Raw genomic sequence first — 19,687 nt, forward strand, 5'->3', positions numbered from 1 at the left:
TCTCCCCTGCCTGAGTAAAGGGCTACACAAATGAATGCAAACTTACCCCTGTCCCTCCGTACTTGATCTGCAAAGGAATGACACACATTTGAGTAACAGCATAGGTTTAGCCCCGTTCTGCAAACAAATGCTTTTATGGGGTATGACATGGAGTAGGTGGCTGGAAAATGTGAGCTACAGTGTTGCTGAAGTGAAATGGTTACAAATGCAGCCTACTGAGGGGGTAAAGAACTAGTTCCTCCCACATAGCCCATACATACAAGTCAATCCAATCTGCATTTCACAATTTTCTACGTGCGTTATTTTGCCGTCTGATCACTCAGAATGAAGTAGGATGAATGGATTGAAGTCCAACACTGGAGACTATTAGCAAGTCAGTTTGCAAGTCTGGCTCATTTTGGACTCATTCCCGATCAACACTCCAGCATTCATAGCGGCTACAAATTCCTCCTTATGTCTCTGGCTCCTATGAGGCTGCACCTTGTTCTGTCAGAAGATGACTTTCCTACCAGGATCCACGCCTACATGTGCTCTCAGCTCCAATACTAGCTTGTAGGGATGAACACATGGACCTTCAAAAAACATCATCGGGTCCAGAACACGTCAGCCTGTCTCCTCATAAATCAGGTCAAACTTACTCATTTCCATCCGTAGTTGGGCTGCAAAGGAATGACATACATTAGGGTAACAGCAGAGTTTTTCTTCTATTCTGGAAACAAATGTTTTCTACATTGGAAGACTTGGTAGAGGTGGCTGTTAGGTGGGAGCTACATGCACTCTCAGCTCAGATGCTAGGTTGTGGGGATGATCACATGGACCTTCCAAAAACATCATCGGGTCCAGAACACATCAGCCTGTCTCCTCAGCGACACTAGTTCCCAAGAGCTCATGAATATAGGGCTTCACTCATTACACTGGCTCTTCACAGATTCCTAGGTAAAATATGGGGCATCATATGGAAGGCCCTGCTTGCTATGGTACCTGAAGGACTGTCTATCTCTCTCACACACCACAGTTTCCATCAGCAACTACCTTCTGAGGGAGCTAAGAAAGTATCAGCCAAACCCACTAGACAACAGGGCTTTCTCAGCAAGTGGCATAAGACTTTTAAAAAAAAATCTCAGTGAAATTGCTTAGAAATCAAAGCAAACTTACCATTTTCACGCTGGCACTGTTCTGCAAAAGAATAAACTTGATCAAGATTTGTGATTACTTTGTTGTTGAAAATTAGATTCTCATTGCCACTGACCACATAAATAGTTAACTGCTTGGAATAGCAAGAATTAGCCACATGCAGAGCCTGATCTAAAGTCCAGTGAAATCAATGTGATTCTTTCCATTGGATTAGATGGATTTTGGATCTATCCCAAAGTTCCTCATAAAAGTCCCTTCCACATTTACATATTTTGGAAAGATATTTCTGCACTGAAACTGGAAGAACAAATGAGTAGAATGTTTTAAAAGTCTTTCTCTGAGACATTCACATGCTGAATTAAGATGTTGCTCTGCCAAGCCAATGACTGGACTTTAGGGTTTTCTCAGCCACTGGCATAAGACTTCGGAGCTTCTTTTAAAGGTTGTGAGAATGACATCAAGTCTCACCACTTCAAAACCTAGTCTGATACCCACTTACTTAACCTGGCTTTGCCAGAGCCCCAGCAGTACTACCCAGGTATTTTCCATGTGTAGTTGTATATTTTTTTCTTTCCCAAATGAAGACCTTTGCACTTGTATTTATTGAATTCCATCTTGTTGATTTCAGACTAATTCTCCAAATTGTCAAGGCTGTTTTGATTTTAAATCCTGTCCTTCAAAGTCCTTGAAACCTTTCCTATCTTGGTGTCATCTGCAAATTTTATAACCATACTCTCCGTCCAGTTAGCCAAGTCATTAATGACATATATTTGAATAATATACAGGTGTTCTCTAGATAATGTGAACTAATGTTTTCTATGGAGACTAACTTAAGATAGGGAGCTGTTTATCTTCACAGCCATATGGGGCACTCAGTCGTCCCCCATTGACATCATTGGGACATCGTTGGGACTTCTGCCATTGAGTTCATGGGAAAGTCTAGTGAAGTCTGTGTGATTTTTTTTCTTGGATTTGATGGGTTTTGGATCAACCCATTTTTCTGTCCCTCCCTCTTTTGCTGTTTTCAGTATCTCGTTTCGTCTTCTCTTCTGCAAGCAAACTTTACAAATTTGGGATAGTCATTTCTCTTAAAAATTGCAAACAGAAAGATAAAAAATCTGAGGGATTGCTTAAAAATGCAAATTTGCCCATTTCATTTTCAAACACTTTGGTAAAAAAAAAATATTTTTGATCAACATTTATGTCGTTGTTTGTGGACCATGTAGGTAATACTGCAGTTGTTTAAGTAGGAGTTTTCATGAAAGCTCTGTTTTTCCTCATGTAACTCCACTGATTTCAGTGGAGTTACAAAAAGGATGTACTGGGCTCAGATGGGCAGTATACCATTTTGAGAGGATGTGTGGCCAAGACAGCTACACAGGTCATGCAATTCCATCAGATACTCTATCCCTTCTCTGTTTCAGAAGAAAGCTATTGAGATCAATACAAATTTACCCTTCTCCTCTTGGAATTCCTCTGAAAAGGAATGACATATATTTCAGTAAAGTATAGCTGTTCTCTAGATAGTGTGAACTACTGTTTTCTATGGAGGCTGATTTAAGATAGGGAGCTGTTTAGCCTGTAATAACAAGACTGAAGCAAAGGATGCATGTGGGCAGGACACTAGAGCATAAGGAATTATGTCTACCCCATACCCAGTCACACAAGCCATCTATCATCATCGTCATTTCACAAGTTTCTCTGAGCATTATATTTCCTTTTTATTAATAAGAATGCATTTAGACTAACGGACCATTCAAGTAACTATCTAAATTACTATCACTAAATGCTATTTAACTCCTAACTATTTAATAAACTAAGTTTTAATGCTAGCCACTCATCAGGGATGCAAAAGGATTCCTCAGCTTCACATAAAACTATTCAGCAGGTCACAGTGAGAAGAAACTGAGGCACCTGGAGCACGATGCAACTTTATACCCTTGCCCTGGAACACTCCATGTTCACTGAGGGGAGGGGTGAGGGAGCTGCACGAGTGCGCCAATGGTTATTACTAGCTAGAATTCCAAATCTTCATGCTCCACTGGTCTGGAGCATTCCTATGACTGGGAATATACAGAGGACACTTGAAGGAGAAGAATCTCTCAGTGGATGTGTCAGCGTCCATGGACAGAGCCTGCTTTGGCTTCAAAGGGTAGGTTACCAAGCAGCACACTTTATCCCCTTCCATGAGCTGGGAAACCCATCCACCTTGAGAAGACATTCCCCAGGAGAAGCTCATAGATTCATAGAAAATGTGCCAAATGTGGTAAGAAACTCTAGTTTCTTGTGACAATCTAATACTCCCAACCCAGCACAAATCATAGACACTCCCAACAATCCTTCAATGAATAATGAACAATGTCACCCAAGTAACAGCTGCAATAAACGTCTCCAATTTCTGTCCAGTTCATCTCCGCAGCCCTTGGTTCCGTCAATAAATACATAATACTGTCATTTCTATCCAAGTACACTCTCTCCCATCAGGAGCAGAAGGCCACACAATTCAGTACTAACTTACCCCTTTGCCTCTGAAGCTGCTCTGTAAAAAAATTACACACATTTCAGTATTTACATGATATTTTTCCTGTTCTTCAAACCTCTTTTAAAGTACTTTATTTACCCCGTATGATTATAAAGAATGTGATAGGAATGATGGACCAAAGCACTGTACAGAATTTGACTATCAACCTCTAGATCCTACTGGACAATTCACTGTTGCTGGTCAGTCAAGTACAGTCAGCACCTGAAAATTCCTTCTGAAATCTGCAGGTGGCTAGAAGGCTGTCCAAAGGATTATGGCAATATTGCTCATTTTCCCCTTCAGGAAACATTTGAATACAAATGCTGGTAAAACATAGGTTTGAGTTTTCCAAAAATCTTAGGGGCTACTTCACACAGGTGTGACTCCACTAACATCACTGGAGTTCCAGCAGGGATGAGGGAACAGATCAATATATATAGCACCCACAATTCTACTATATCTTAGGGGTGGCCAAACTTACTGACCCCCTGAGGTGCATACAACAATCTTCAGAAGTTCGAGAGCTAGTGTGTGCCTCCGGAGTCTTGGGCCTTCAGCACTGTGATAGGGATTGAGGCTCCAGCCCCACAGAGCATGCCTGCCGGGGCATCATCCCCATTCTTGATGAAGCCCTGAGACCACTCTCCCTGCAGGGCTGAAGCCCTGAGAAATGGCAGGTGTGCCTCACGGAGATGAAGCCCCAAGAATCCCCATCCTTGCTGGGCATAAGTCTCTAGCCCCACCACCCCACTACAAAGGAGAAGCCCTGAGCTTTCCAACCCTATTCTGGTAGCTGGAGACTGCGGGGGTTATGTGGTTGGCTTCACAAGTCATACTTGAATTGTAAAAGAGCCGCATGTGGCTCAAAAGCTGAAGTTTCTCAAAAACTTTGTCACCTAATTCATCCTTGGTGTAATAGCACTGACTGCACAACAGGAATGAATTTGGCCACTGCTGTGTAGTGCACTGCACTACAATGGAACAGGGCCCTGGACAAGAAACATATATCACCTACAATTCCTTCATGCCATGCCACAGCTGCAATCAGCAGAGAAGCTGAGGCTGGATCTCCTTAATATAAAGGAGAGGGGTTGGTGGCAGAGCACTCTGTGTAAGTTCCTGGGGCTTTGGAATGCTCTCCCGACTTTGGTCTGAAATAGTCTGCATTGCCAAGCTTTTTAACTGTACTGACTTCACTGGAATTACAGTAGGGATGAATTTCACCCGTGCAGTACAGTGAACTACACTGAGAGAGTTGTGCTCTTGTCAAGAAATATATAGTATACACAGTTTCATCAGATGTTCCATTGAACATTGGCCTGATTAGAAGGCTCACGAGCCACAGTTTGGCCATCCCTGCCATATATTCTTGCTTTTTAACTTTGCTTGACTAAAAGCTACATAAATCAATGAAAACTTTGTCATTTCCCCCCATCATTGGTCTGCAACAGAATTACACGAATTTGAAGAAGCAAATAATTTCTCTCTTCTACAAACAAATATTTTCTAGGAAGGTTGAGAGGGGGTAGATGTCCCTTAGGTGTGAGTTATAAAAAGACAAACTTCTTCTTTAGAAAGGCCAAATTCATGTTTGGGGCTTAAATCCTGGGGAGACTTCACTGGCAGTTCTGCAATTTCAGCAGGGATGGATCTGGCACTGCTGTGCCGTGGACAGTTCTCTGAGGGAGGAGTGCTCTGGTCAGCAAATAAAGCACATGTAAATCCATCATAGGCTTCATCTCTGCTTCACTGGAAAACTACAGAATTCAGGTCAAACTTACCCATTTCTGTCCGTAGTTGGGCTGCAAAGGAATGACATACATTAGGGTAACAGCCGAGTTTTTCTTCTATTCTGGAAACAAATGTTTTCTATATTGGAAGACTTGGTAGAGGTGGCTGTTAGGTGGGAGCTACATGCACTCTCAGCTCAGATGCTAGGTTGTAGGGATGATCACATGGACCTTCCAAAAACATCGTCTGTTCCAGAACACATCAGCCTGTCTCCTCAGCGACACTAGTTCCCAAGAGCTCATGAATATAGTTCTTCACTCATTACACTGGCTCTCCACAGAATCATAGGTATAATATGGGGCATCATATGGAAGGCCCTGATTGCTATGGTACCTGAAGGACTGTCTATCTCTCTCACACACCACAGTTTCCATCAGCAACTACCTTCCGAGGGAACTACGAAAGTATCAGCCAAACCCACGAGACAACAGGGCTCTCTCAGCAAGTGGCATAAGACTTTTAAAAAGAAAAATCTCAGTGAAGTTGCTTAGAAATCAAAGCAAACTTACCATAGTCATGCTGGAGTTCTTCTGCAAAAGGAAAAAACTTAATCAAGATGTGCAGTTTTTTTCTTATTGAAGATTAGGTTCTCAATACAATTTGATTATGCCAATCAACTTCTGCAACAGCAAGAAGGATCTATATACAGTGAACAAGTAAGGCCACGTGAAGTTTACCGTTGCATTTAATAGGCTTAAATTAGCTCCAGAGTTTTTCAGAACAGTCCCTTGTATATTGGAAAGATCTTTTTCGGTATTAAGACTAGAAGAACAAATGAGTAGAGTATTTTTAATGTGTTGCAGATTAGAGACAGTCTTACTCAGAGCCTACCATACGTTGTATTAAGGTTTTCTACAGAGAAGCCAATGACACACTTTTGTGGCAAACAGGATGAAGGGAATTATTCAGGAAAGACTGAAAAACTTTCTCACAAGACAGTTGTCGATTTGAGTGGAAGTGCTGACAAGGCAACTTTGACTTACGGATTATCGGCTGGAGAGTCCCTGAAAAAGATATTTTGAAATAACTCACTCAGAACTCTTCTCCACATGAGATAGAGAATGGAAATTTTTAAAGTAAGTAAAGGATTTTCTAAATGATCAGATTCATCAAAGCAGCCAAAAATTTATGTGTGAACATTGGGATCTGATGCAGTTTGATGACTGCACAGGTTTCTTCAGCAATCCCCACTCCTTGCTCTTCTGTGTCCCTTTGTGTTTGAATGAAACTGTTAAAGAAGAGCTGCAAACTTACCCAGTCCCATCTCAGGAGCTCCTAAAAAAGGAAATCACAGGTTTTAAAAGTTTAATTTCACCTCTTTATCTTTTCAAAGCAGAGAAAGAAGGTTACTTAATCTAAATCACCATGAATGAACCAGGAATAGCTGTCATCGACTGGGATAAGTTTCTGACAAGAGAGGCAGCATTTAAAGCCCAGTGACCTCTGCATATCCCCAAAGGAAATGATCTCCTTAAATAAGGAGAGGAGAGGGATGGAGAAGAGAGGGAATGAGTAAAAATACTTTCAAAAGTAAAAGCGAGATAATAGAAACAAAGTAAAATGGTAACTACACTAACTATCTAAAAACTAATAAAAACTAAATATACTAGATGAAGTCAAGAAGCTATGAACAGTGTATGGCAAGCACACTAACACTCCATCTAGGGTGAAGCAGGTAAGAAGGAACTGAGGGCAGTTTCCTCACACAGACCTATTTGACCTTGGTGCAGAGCGAGAGGCTGTATAGAGCTCATAAGCAGTACAACACCACTATCAGTCTCCAGCGCCGTAGTATTCCCCGGCTTCTCTGATTCCTTTTTCCTCCTTTTTTGACTGTCTCATCCAGATCTGAGAGTATTGGATCTGAGGAGGAATGTCTCCTCACCCTCCCATCAGAAAATATATTACTGCTCAATGCCTTAAACATATCATTTTTAGAAGAGTCTTTCCCCTGAAGATTGCCTTTTGCCAAAGAGGATGACAACACTTCAAGGCTGAATCCTTATGCCTGCCTTTGCCCATTCAGTCTTTATTAAAAGGATTGGCTTTAGACATAGAGGCCAACACCTCAGATGATTTCTTTTTCTGATCTTTACCTCTGAATCCTTTAGTGTTATGGGTTGAGGAAGATGAGTTACTCTTCCTCCCTAGAGACTCATCTGGAGCCAATGCTAGTCTGTGAGCTTTCCTGGAACCTCACCCTTTCCCAGTTCCAGATGTTTTGCAGACAGTGCTTCTTCCAACATAAGAGCCTGAAGACTATTCTGTCTTTCTTTCTTTGCTCTTATGATAAACATAAAGCAAACTGAACACTTGGAGGGTGTGTCCTTCATTTAAACATGCCTGGCATCCAACATGTTGTATCTGATGCTGGGAACACCACTTGATAAGATACACACCTTTTGAAACAGGATTTCTTCTTCATTTCCATTCAAGTAACTATCTAAATTACAATCACTAAATGCTATCTATCTTCTAACTATTTAATAAACTAAGTTTTAATGCTAGCCACTCATCAGGGATGCAAAAGGACTCCTCAGCTCCACATAAAACTATTCAGCAGGTCACAGTGAGATGTAACTGAGGCACCTGGAGCACGATGCACCTTTAAACCCTTGCCCTGGAACACTCTATGTTCACTGAGGGGAGGGGTGAGGGAGCTGCAGGAGTGCTCCAATGGTTATTGCTAGCTTGAATTCTACTCTTCAGGGTCCACTGGTCTGGAGAATATCCATGACTGGGAATATACAGAGGACACTTGAAGGAGAAGAATCTCTCAGTGGATGTGTCAGCGTCCATGGACAGAGCCTGCTTTGGCTTCAAAGGGTAGGTTTCCAGGCAGCACACTTTATCGCTTTTCATGAGCTGGGAAACCCATCCTCCTTGAGAAGACATTCACCAGGAGAAGCTCATAGATTTCCTAGATAATGTGCCAAATATGGTAAGAAACTAGTTTCTTGTGACAATCTAACACTCCCAACGAAGCACAGATAACAGACAATCCCAACCATCCTTCAATGAATAATGAACAAAGTCACCCAAGTAACAGCTGCAATAAACGTCTCCAGTTTTCCTCCAGTTCATCTTCACTGTCCTTGGTTCCATCAATAAATACATAATACAGTCATTTCTATCCAGTACACTCTCTCCCCTCAGGAGCAGAAGGCTACACAATTCAGTACTAACTTACCCCTTTGCCTCTGAAGCTGGTCTGTAAAAAAATGACATACATTTCAGAATGTACATAATTTTTTCCCTGTTCTTCAAACCTCTTTTAAAGTACTTTATTTACCCCTTCTGATTATAAAGAATGTGGCAGGAATGATGGACAAAAGCACTGTACTGAATCTGACTATCAACATCTAGATCCTACTGGACAATTCAGTGTTGCTGGTCATTCAAGTACAGTCAGCACCTACAAATTACTTCTCAAATCTACAGGTGGCTAGAAGGCTGTCCAAAGGGTTTTGGCAATATTGCACATGTGACTAATGAAATTATTTTCTCTCTGAGGAACCATTTGAATACAAATGCAGGTAAAACATAGGTTTGAGTTTTCCCAAAATCTTAGGGGCTAATTCACGCAGGTGTGACTACACTTTACATCACTGGAGTTCCAGCAGGGATGAGGGAACAGATCTCTAAATAACAAATACATAGCACCATGATTCTAGCATATCTCAGGGGTGGCCAAACTTACTGACCCTCTTAGGTGCATACAACAATCTTCAGAAGTTAGAGAGCTAGTGTGTGCCTCCAGGGTCTTGGGGCTTCAGCCCTGTGATGGGGATTGAGGCTCCAGCCCCACGGAGCATGCCTGCCGGGGCATCAGCCCCACTCCTGATGAGGCCCTGAGACCACTCTCCCTGCAGGGCTGAAGCTCTGGGAAACGGCAGGTAGGCCTCACGGAGCTGAAGCCCCAAGAATCTCCATCCTTGCTGGGCATAAGCCTCTAGCCCCACCACCCTACCACAGAGGAGAAGCCCAGAGCTTTCCAACCCATTCTGGTAGCTGGAGACTCTGGGGCTTATGTGGTCGGCTCCACAAGTCATACTTGAATTATAAAAGAGCCACATGTGGCTCAAAAGCTGAAGTTTCTCAAAAACTTTGTCATCTAATTCATCCTTGGTGTAATAGCACTGACTTCACAACAGGAATTAATTTGGCCACTGCTATGTAGTGGACTGCACTAAAATGGAACAGGGCCTTGGACAATAAATATATATCACGTACAATTCTTTCATGCCATGCCACAGCTGCAATCAGCAGAGAAGCTGAGGCTGGATCTCCTTAATATAAAGGAGAGGGGCTGGTGGCAGAGCACTCTGTGTAAGTTCCTGGGGCTTTGCAATACTCTACTGACTTTGAACAGCCTGCATTGCCAAACATTTTAACTGTACTGACTTCACTGGAATTACAATAGGGACCAATTTCACCAGTGCTGTACAGTGAACTACACTGAGAGAGATTTGTGCTCTTGTCAAGAAATATATAGTATACCCACAGTTTCATCAGACATTCCATTGAACATTGGCCTGATTAGAAGGCTCACGAGTGCAGTTTGGCCATCCCTGCTATATATTCTTGCTTTTTTCCTTTGCTTGACTAAAAGCTTCATAAATCAATGAAAACTTTGTCATTTCCCTTCATTATTGGTCTGCAACAGAATGACACCAATTTGAAGAAGCAAATAATTTCTCTCTTCTATAAACAAATATTTTCTAGGAAGGTTGGGAGGGGGTAGATGTCCATTAGTTGTGAGTTATAAAAAGACAAATTTCTTCTTTAGAAAGGCCAAATTCATGATTGGAGCTTAAATCCTGGGGAGACTTCACTAGCAGTTCTGCAATTTCAGCAGGGATGGATCTGGCACTGCTATGCCATGGACAGTTCTCTGAGGGAGGAGAGCTCTGGTCAGCAAATATAAAGCACATGTAAGTCCATCATAGGCTTCATCTCTGCTTCAATGGAAGGTTACACAAATCAGGTCAAACTTACCCATTTCTGTCCGTAGTTCGGCTGCAAAGGAATGACATACATTAGGGTAACAGCAGAGCTTTCATCTATTCTGGAAACAAATGTTTTCTACTTTGGAAGACTTGGTAGAGGTGGCTGTTAGGTGGGAGCTACATGCGCTCTCAGCTCAGATGCTAGGTTGTGGGGATGATCACATGGACTTTCAAAAAACATCATCTGTTCCAGAACACATCAGCCTGTCTCCTCAGTGACACTAGTTCCCAAGAGCTCATGAATATAGTGCTTCACTCATTACACTGGCTCTCCACAGAATCCCAGGTATAATATGGGGCATCATATGGAAGGCCCTGCTTGCTATGGTACCTGAAGGACTGTCTATCTCTCTCACACCACAGTTACCATCAGCAACTAACTTCCGAGGGAACTACGAAAGTATCAGCCAAACCACGAGACAACAGGGCTTTCTCAGCAAGTGGCATAAGACTTTTAAAAAGAAAAATCTCAGTGAAGTTGCTTAGAAATCAAAGCAAACTTACCATTTTCACGCTGGAGTTGTTCTGCAAAAGAATAAACTTGATCAAGATTTGTGATTACTTTGTTGTTGAAAATTAGATTCTCATTGCCACTGACTGCATAAATAATTAAGTGCTTGGAATAGCAAGAATTAGCCACATACAGAGCCTGATCTAGAGTCCAGTGAAATCAATGTCATTCTTTCCATTGGATTAGATGGATTTTGGATCAATCCCAAAGTTCCTCAGAAAAGTCCCTTCCACATTTACATATTTTGGAAAGATCATTTCTGCTATTGAAACTGGAAGAACAAATTAATAGAATTTTTGAAAAGTCACAGTATAGAAGTGACCGTACTCAGAGCCATTCACATGCTGAATTAAGATGTTGTCCAGCCAAGCCAATGACTGGACTTTAGGGTTTTCTCAGCCACTAGCATAAGACTTTGAAGCTGCTTTTGAAGTTATTGGGAATGACATCAAAACTCACCACTTCCAGACCGAGTCTGATACCCGCTTACTTAACCTGGCTTTGCCAGAGCGCCAGCAGTACTATCCAGTTATTTTCCATGTGTGGCTATGTATATTTTCTTTCCCAAATGAAGACCTTTGCACTTGTGTTTACTGAACTCCATCTTGTTGATTTCAGACTAATTCTCCAAATTGTCAAGGCTGTTTTGATTTTTAATCCTGTCCTTTCAAAGTGCTTGCAACTCTTCCCATCTTGGTGTCAACTGCAGATTTTATAACCATACTCTCCATCCAGTTAGCCAAGTCATTAATTGAAATATTGAAAAGTACCAGGATCAGGACTGATCTCTTTGGGACCCCATTAAATATATCCTCCCAGCCATATGGGGGACTCAGTTATGCCCCATTGACATCACTGGGACATCGTTGGGACTTCTGCCATTGAGTTCATGGGAAAGTCCAGTGAAGTCAGTGTGATTTTTTTTCTTGGATTTGATGGGTTTTGGATCAACCCATTTTTCTGTCCCTCCCTCTTTTGCTGTTTTCAATATCTCGTATCGTCTTCTCTTCTGCAAGCAAACTTTACAAATTTGGGATAGTCATTTCTCTTAAAGAATTGCAAACAGAAAGATAAAAAATCTGAGGGATTGCTTAAAAATGCAAATTTACCCATTTCATTTTCAAAATCTTTGGTAAAAAAAAATTATATTTGATCAACATTTATGTCCTTGTTTGTGGACCATGTAGGTAACACTGCAGTTGTTTTAACAGGAGTTTTCATGAAAACTTAGTTTTTCCTCATGTAACCCTACTGATTTCAGTGGAATTACAGACAGGATGCACTTGGCCTCTGATGGGCAGTATACCATTTTGAGAGGATGTGTGGCCAAGACAGCTACACAGGTCATGCAATTCCATCAGATACTCTATCCCTTCTCTGCTTCAGAAGAAAGCTATTGCCATCAATACAAACTTACCCTTCTCCTCTCGGAATTCCTCTGAAAAGGAATGACATATATTTGAATAAAGTACAGGTGTTCTCTAGATAGTGTGAACTACTGTTTTCTATGGAGGCTGACTTAAGATAGGGAGCTGTTTAGCCTGTTATAGCAAGACTGAAGGAAAGGAGGCATGTGTGCAGGACACTAGAGCATAAGGAATTATGTCTACCCCATACCCAGTCACATAAGTCAAATATAATCATCATCGTCATTTCATAAGTTTCTCTGAGCATTATTTTTCCTTTTTATTAATAAAAATGCATTTAGACTAATGGACTAAAGCCCAGCACTACGCTTCACGAACTACCAATGTGACCTAGATCCTGTATATTCTATTTAATTCTCTCAGAGTATTTCTACTCTAGAAGTAAGAGGTACAATTTTCAGCTAAGGGGCACATGCCTACACTAGCTCTGATTGAGCTATTGTATTAGAGATAAAAGTGTAACCACAGCAGTGACAACTGTGTGAGGGGTTAGCACAATCCCAAAGCACAATCTCATCTGAAAAACGAGCTATGCAATTGGGGCAGCAAGCCCAACCTGCTGCCAATGAAGATGTGTCTACACTGCTAATTTTGGGATGCTAGCTCAATCAGAACTAGTGCAGTCATGTCTATCCAAATTGAAAGATATACCTCCAGCTCCAGTGTAGACATACACAGTTAGTGAAGGTGAAGCTTTTTTGTGGATGAATAAGGGGATAAACTTTCCATTTTTGACATCATTGATGAAAATGTTAGAGTAATGCCAAAATCTGCTCTTTGTGGGACCACACTAGAAACAATCCCACTCCTTGAGGATTGCCTGTTTACAAATACATTGTGAGACCAATCCGTTAGTAATATTTTAATCCATTTATCATATCTCATGTTAATTTTATATTCATCTATATTTTTAGTCCAAATATCATGTGGTACCAAGTCGAACACCTTACAGACGTCGATTATATCAACACTATAACCTCTATCAAGCAAATTTGTAAATAAGCGGAGGAAAAGATGTGCCAGCTTCTTTGAGTAGTGGAAGGAGAAATCTACACAAGATGCTTAATATAATAAAAGTGATGTTTTTAAGGTGCTTGAATACTCTAAGCATCAGTATGTTATATAGTTAATCTAGACAGAAAAATTGATAGAATAAGGCATAATTAAAGAAAAATGGAGAGAATTCTATATTTGCCCAAATAGCTTCAAAAGGACTATTTATGTGGGGAAGGATACCTCACCAGTAATTCAGAGTTTGCAGAATTAGACACCTCCCTGCAATATCTCTCCTTAAAGTCTGCTGCATAATGGATGAATGGGAGGTTTTTGTCTAGACTTAGAAATAGAGATTTTACAGTTGACTTAAAAGGAAAAATCTCAGTCGACCTGCTTAGAAATCAGAGCGAACATACCATTTTCACGCTGGAGTTGTTCTGCAAAAGGAAAAAACTTAATCAAGATTTGCAATTTTTTTGTTACTAAAACTTAGGTTCTCAAAACCATTTGATTATGTCAATATTTAACTTCTGGAACAGCAAGAATTACATATAGTGAACAAGTTAGGCCCTCTGAGACTTTCCATGGCATTTGATACGTTTTAAATCAGCTCCAAAGTTTCTCAGAACAATCCCTTCTATATTGGAAAGACTTTTTTTGTTATTGACACTAGAAGAACAAATGAGTAGAGTTTTTTAAAATAGAATAGAATAGAATAGAATAGAATAGAAACAGCCTTACTCAGAGCCTACCATATGCTGTATCAAGATTTTCTACAGACAAGCCAATGACACACTTTTGTGCTCAACAGGATGAAGGGAATTATTAAGGACAGACTGCAAAACTTTTTCACAGACAGTTGTTGATTTGAGTCAAAGTGCTCAAGAAACACACACTAACACTCCATTGCAGGGTGAAGCAATTAAGAAGGAACTGGAGTGAAGTTTATTCACACAGACCCAACATAACCTTGGTGCGGAGCGAGATGCTGAATTCTTATGCCTCCCTTTACACATTGAGTCTTTATTAAAAGGATTGGCTTTAGACATAGAGGACAACACCTCAGATGATTTATTTTTCTGATCTTTATCTCTGGATCCTTTAGTATTATGGGTTGAGGAAGATGAGTTACTCTTCCTCCCTAGAGACTCATCTGGAGCCTATGCTAGTCTGTGAGCTTTCCTGGAACCTTGTCCTTTCCCAGGTCCAGATGTTTTGCAGAAAGTACTTCTTGCAACATAAGAGCCTGAAGACTATTCTGTCTTTCTTTCTTTCTTTGTTCTCACGGTAAACATAAAGCAAACCGAACACTTGGAAGGTGTGTCCTTCACTTAAACATGCCTGGCATCTAGCATTTTGTATCTGATACTGGGAACACCACTTGACAAGATACACACCTTTTGAAACAGGATTTCTTCTTCAGTTCCATTCAAGAATCTAAATTACTATCACTAACTGCTATCTAAATCCTAACTTTTTAATAAACTAAGTTTTAATGCTAGGCACTAATCAGGGATGCAAATATATAATACTGTCATTTCTATCCAATACACTCTCTCCCCTCAGGAGCAGAAGGCTACACAATTCAGTACTAATTTACCCCTTTGCCTCTGAAGCTGGTCTGTATAAAAATGACACACATTTCAATATTTACATAATTTTTTTCCTTTTCTTCAAACATCTTTTAAAGTACTTTATGTACCCCATATGATTATAAAGAAAGTGGTAGGAATGATGGACAAAAGCACTGTACTGAATTTAACTATTAATCTCTAGGTCCTACTGGACAATTCACTGTTGCTGGTCATTCAAGTACATTCAGCACCTAAAAATTCCTTCTCAAATCTACAGGTGGCTAGAAGGCTGTCCAAAGGATTTTGGCAATATTGCGCATACGACTAATTAAATTTTTATTTTCTCCTTCAGGAACCATTTGAATACAAATACTTGTAAAATATAGGTTTGAGTTTTCCAAAAATCTTAGGGGCTACTTCACGCAGGTGTGACTCCACTTTACATCACTGGAGTTCCAGCAGGGATGAGGGAACAGATCTCTAAACAACAAATATATAGCACCCATGCTTCTAGCATATCTCAGGGGTGGCCAAATTTACTGACCCTCTGAGGTGCATACAACAATCTTCAGAAATTACAGAGCCAGTGTGTGCCTCCGGAGTCTTGGGCCTTCAGCATTGTGATGGGGTTTGGGGTTCTGGCCCCATGGACCATGCCTGCCGGGGCATCGACCCCATTCCTGATGAAGCCCTGAGACCACTCTCCCTGCAGGGCTGAAGCCCTGAGCAATGGCAGGTGTGCCTCACGGAGATGAAGCCCCAAGAATCCCCATCCTTGCTGGGCATAAGCCTCTAGCCCCACCACCCCACTACAAAGGAGAAGCCCAGAGCTTTCCAACCCATTCCGGGAGGTGGAGACTGCGCGGGTTATGTGGGAGGCTCCACAAGTCATACTTGAATTGTAAAAGAGCTGCATGTGGCTCACAAGCTGAAGTTTCTGAAAAACTTTGTCACCTAATTCATCCTTGGTGTAATAGCACTGACTGCACAACAGGAATGGATTTGGCCACTGCTGTGTAGTGCACTGCACTAAAATAGATCAGGGCCCTGGACAAGAAATATATATCACATACAGTTCCTTCGTGCCATGCCACAGCTGCAATCAGCAGAGAAGCTGAGGCTGAATATCCCTAATATAAAGGAGAGGGGCTGCTGGCAGAGCACTCTGTGTAAGTTCCTGTGGCTTTGGAATACTCTCCCGACTTTGGTCTGAAATAGCCTGCATTGCCGTACATTTTAACTGTACTGACTTCTCTGGAATTACAGTAGGGATGAATTTCACCAGTGCAGTACAGTGAACTACACAGAGAGATGTGTCCTTCTCAATAAATATATAGTATACACAGTTCCAACAAATGTTCCATTTAGCCTGATTAGAAGGCTCATGAGCCACAGTTTGGCCATCCCTGCCATATATCCTGGCTTGTTAACTTTGCTTGACTAAAAGCTACATAAATCAATGAAAACTTTGTCATTTCCCTACATTGTTGGTCTGTAAAAGAATGACACCAATTTGAATAAGGAAAATAATTTCTCTCTTCTATAAACAAATATGTTCTAGGAAGGCTGAGAGGGGTAGATGACCGTTAGGTGTGAGTTATAAAAAGACAAGCTTCTTTTTTAGAAAGGCTATATCCATGTTTGGGGCTTAAATCCTGGGGAGACTTCATTAGCAGTTCTGCAGTTTCAGCAGGGATGGATCTGGCACTGCTGTGCAGTGGATACTTCTCTGAGGGAGGAGTGCTTTGGTTAGCAAATAAAGCACATGTAAGTCCATCATAGGCTTCATCTCCGCTTCACTAGAAAGCTACATAAATCAGGTCAAACTTACCCATTTCTGTCTGTAGTTGGGCTGCAAAGGAATGACATACATTAGGGTAACAGCAGAGTTTTTCTTCTGTTCTGGAAACAAACGTTTTCTACTTTGGAAGACTTGGTAGAGGTGGCCGTTAGGTGGGAGCTACATGCGCTCTCAGCTCAAATGCTAGGTTGTAGGGATGATCACATAGACCTTCAAAAAACATCGTCTGTTCCAGAGCACATCAGCCTGTCTCCTCAGCGACACTAGTTCCCAAGAGCTCATGAATATAGTGCTTCACTCATTAAACTGGCTCTCCACAGTACCCCAGGTAAAATATGGGGCATCATATGTAAGGCCCTGCTTGCTATGGTACATAAATGACTGTCTGTCTCTCTCACACCACAGTTTCCATCAGCAACTACCTTCTGAGGGAACTACGAAAGTATCAGCCAAACCCACTAGACAATAGAGCTCTCTCAGCTAAGACATTTGCATAAGACATTTAAAAAGAAAAATCTCAATGAAGCTGCTTAGAAATCAAAGAAAACTTACCATTTTCACGCTGGAGTTGTTCTGCAAAAGGAAAAAAATTAATCAAGATTTGCAATTTCTTTCATATTGAAAATTAGGTTCTCAGTCCCATTTGATTATGTCAATATTTATCTCCTGGAACAGCAAGAATTATCTACATACAGTGAACAAGTTTGTCCCTGTGAGCCTTTACACTGCGTTTGATAGGCTTTAAATCAGCTCCAAAGTTTCTCAGAACAGTCCCTTGTATATTGGAAAGACTTTTTTTGGTATTGAGACTAGAAGAACAAATGAGTAGAGTATTTTTAATGTGTCTCAAAGTAGAGACAGTCTTACTCAGAGCCTACCATATGTTATATTAAGGTTTTATGCAAACAAGCCAATGACACACTTTGGTGGCCAACAGGATGAAGGGAATTATTCAGGAAAAACTAAAAAACTTTCTCACAGACAGTTGTCGATTTGAGTGGAAGTGCTGAAAAGGCGACTTTGATTTATGGATTATCGGCTGCAGAGTCGCTGAGAGACATTTTGAAATAACTCACTCAGAACTCTTCTCCACATGAGATAGAGAATGGAACTATTTTAAGTAAGTAAAGGATTTTCTAAATGATCAGATTCATCACAGCAGCCAAAAATTTCTGCGTGAACATTGGGATCTGATGCAGTTTGGTGACTGTGTGGGTTTTCTTCAGCAATCCCCACTCCTTGCTCTTCTGTGTCCCTTTGTGTTTGAGTGAAAGTGCTGAAGAAGAGCTGCAGACTTACCCAGTCCCATCTCAGGAGCTCCTAAAAAAGGAAATCACAGGTTTTAAAAATTTAATTTAACCTCTTTATCTTTTCAAAGCAGAGAAACAATGGTACTTATTCTAAACCGCCGTGAATGCACCGGGAATAGCTGTCATTGACTGGGATAGGTTTCTGGCAAGAGAGGCAGCATTTAAACCCCCGTGATCTCTGCATATCCCCAAAGGAAATTATCTCCTTAAATTAGGAGAGGAGAGGGATGGAGAAGAGAGGGAATGAGTAAAAATACTTTCAAAAGTAAAAGCTAGATAATAGAAAGTTAAACTTGCTACACTAACTATCTAAAAACTAACTAAATTAGATGAAGGCAAGAAGTTATCAATAGTATGTGGCAAGCACACTAACACTCCATCGCAGGGTGAAGCAGTTAAGAAGGAACTGAGGGCAGTTTGTTCAACAGACTTATTTGACCTTGGTGCAGAACGAGAGGCTGTACAGAGCACATAAGAACAACAACACCCCGATTAGTCTCTAGTACCATAGTATTCCCTGGCTTCTCTGATTCCTTATTCTTCCTTTTTTGAATGCCTCATCCAGATCTGAGAGTATTGGATCTGAGGAGGAATGTCTCCTCACTTTCTGATGAGGAAATATCACTGCTCAGTTCCTTAAACATATCTTTTTTAGAAGACTCTTCCCCCTGAAGATTGCCTTTTGCCAAAGAAGACAACAGCACTTCAAGGCTGAATCCTAATGCCGGCCTCTGCTTATTGTGTATTTATTATATTGATTGGCATTAGACATAGAGGTCAACACCTCATATGATCTCTTTTTCTGATCTATACCTCTGGATCCTTTAGTGTTATGGGTTGAGGAAGATGAGTTACTCTTCCTCCCTAGAGACTCATCTGGAGCCAATGCTAGTCTGTGAGCTTTCCTGGAACCTCGTCCTTTCCCAGTTCCAGATATTTTGCAGACAGTGCTTCTTGCAACATAAGAGCCTGAAGACTATTCTGTCTTTCTTTCTTTCTTTCCTCTTACGGTAAACATAAAGCAAACTGAACACTTGGAGGGTGTGTCCTTCACTTAAACATGCCTGGCATCAAACATGTTGTATGTGATGCTGGGAACACCACTTGACAAGATACACACCTTTTGAAACAGGATTTCTTCTTCATTTCCATTCAAGAATCTAAATTACTATCACTAAATGCTATCTAAATCCTAACTATTTAATAAACTAAGTTTTAATGCCAGGCACTAATCAGGGATGAAAAAGGATTCCTCAGCATCACATAAAACTATTCTGCAGGTCACAGTGAGATGTAACTGAGGCGCCTGGAACACGACACACCTTTATACCCTCGCCTTGGAACACTCCATGTTCACTGAGGGGAGGGGTGAGGGAAGTGCAGGAGTTATTGTTATTGTTATGGTTATTGTTAACTAGAATTCTACTCTTCAGGGTCCACTGGTCTGGAGTATTCCCATGACTGGGAGTATACAGAGGACACTTGAAGGAGAAGAATCTCTCAGTGGATGGATCAGCATCCATGGATAGAGCCTGCTTTGGCTTCAAAGGGTAGGTTACCAAGCAGCACACTTTATCCCCTTCCATAAGCTGGGAAACCCATCCTCCTTGAGA

The 19,687-nt window shown here is 41.1% G+C and overlaps 1 protein-coding gene across 2 annotated transcripts in view; it reads right to left on the reverse strand.

Moving 5' to 3' along the window:
- The window catches only part of LOC137157806 (butyrophilin-like protein 2), a 55,286-nt gene that overhangs the window by 11,381 nt on the left and 24,218 nt on the right, over positions 1-19,687 (reverse strand). For both annotated transcript variants that reach the window (XM_067555215.1, XM_067555214.1), the window contains 5 exons: positions 17,317-17,337; positions 12,384-12,404; positions 1,156-1,176; positions 639-659; positions 47-67 (listed from right to left, as the gene is read on the reverse strand). In XM_067555215.1, coding sequence (XP_067411316.1) covers positions 47-67; positions 639-659; positions 1,156-1,176; positions 12,384-12,404; positions 17,317-17,337 — 105 coding nt within the window. The remainder of the gene's footprint in view (positions 1-46; positions 68-638; positions 660-1,155; positions 1,177-12,383; positions 12,405-17,316; positions 17,338-19,687) is intronic.

Source organism: Emydura macquarii, unplaced genomic scaffold (assembly GCF_026122565.2).
Source record: "Emydura macquarii macquarii isolate MOO-44397 ecotype Brisbane River unplaced genomic scaffold, CSIRO-AGI_Emac_v2 contig_1573, whole genome shotgun sequence".
NCBI classification, from domain to species: Eukaryota; Metazoa; Chordata; order Testudines; family Chelidae; genus Emydura; species Emydura macquarii.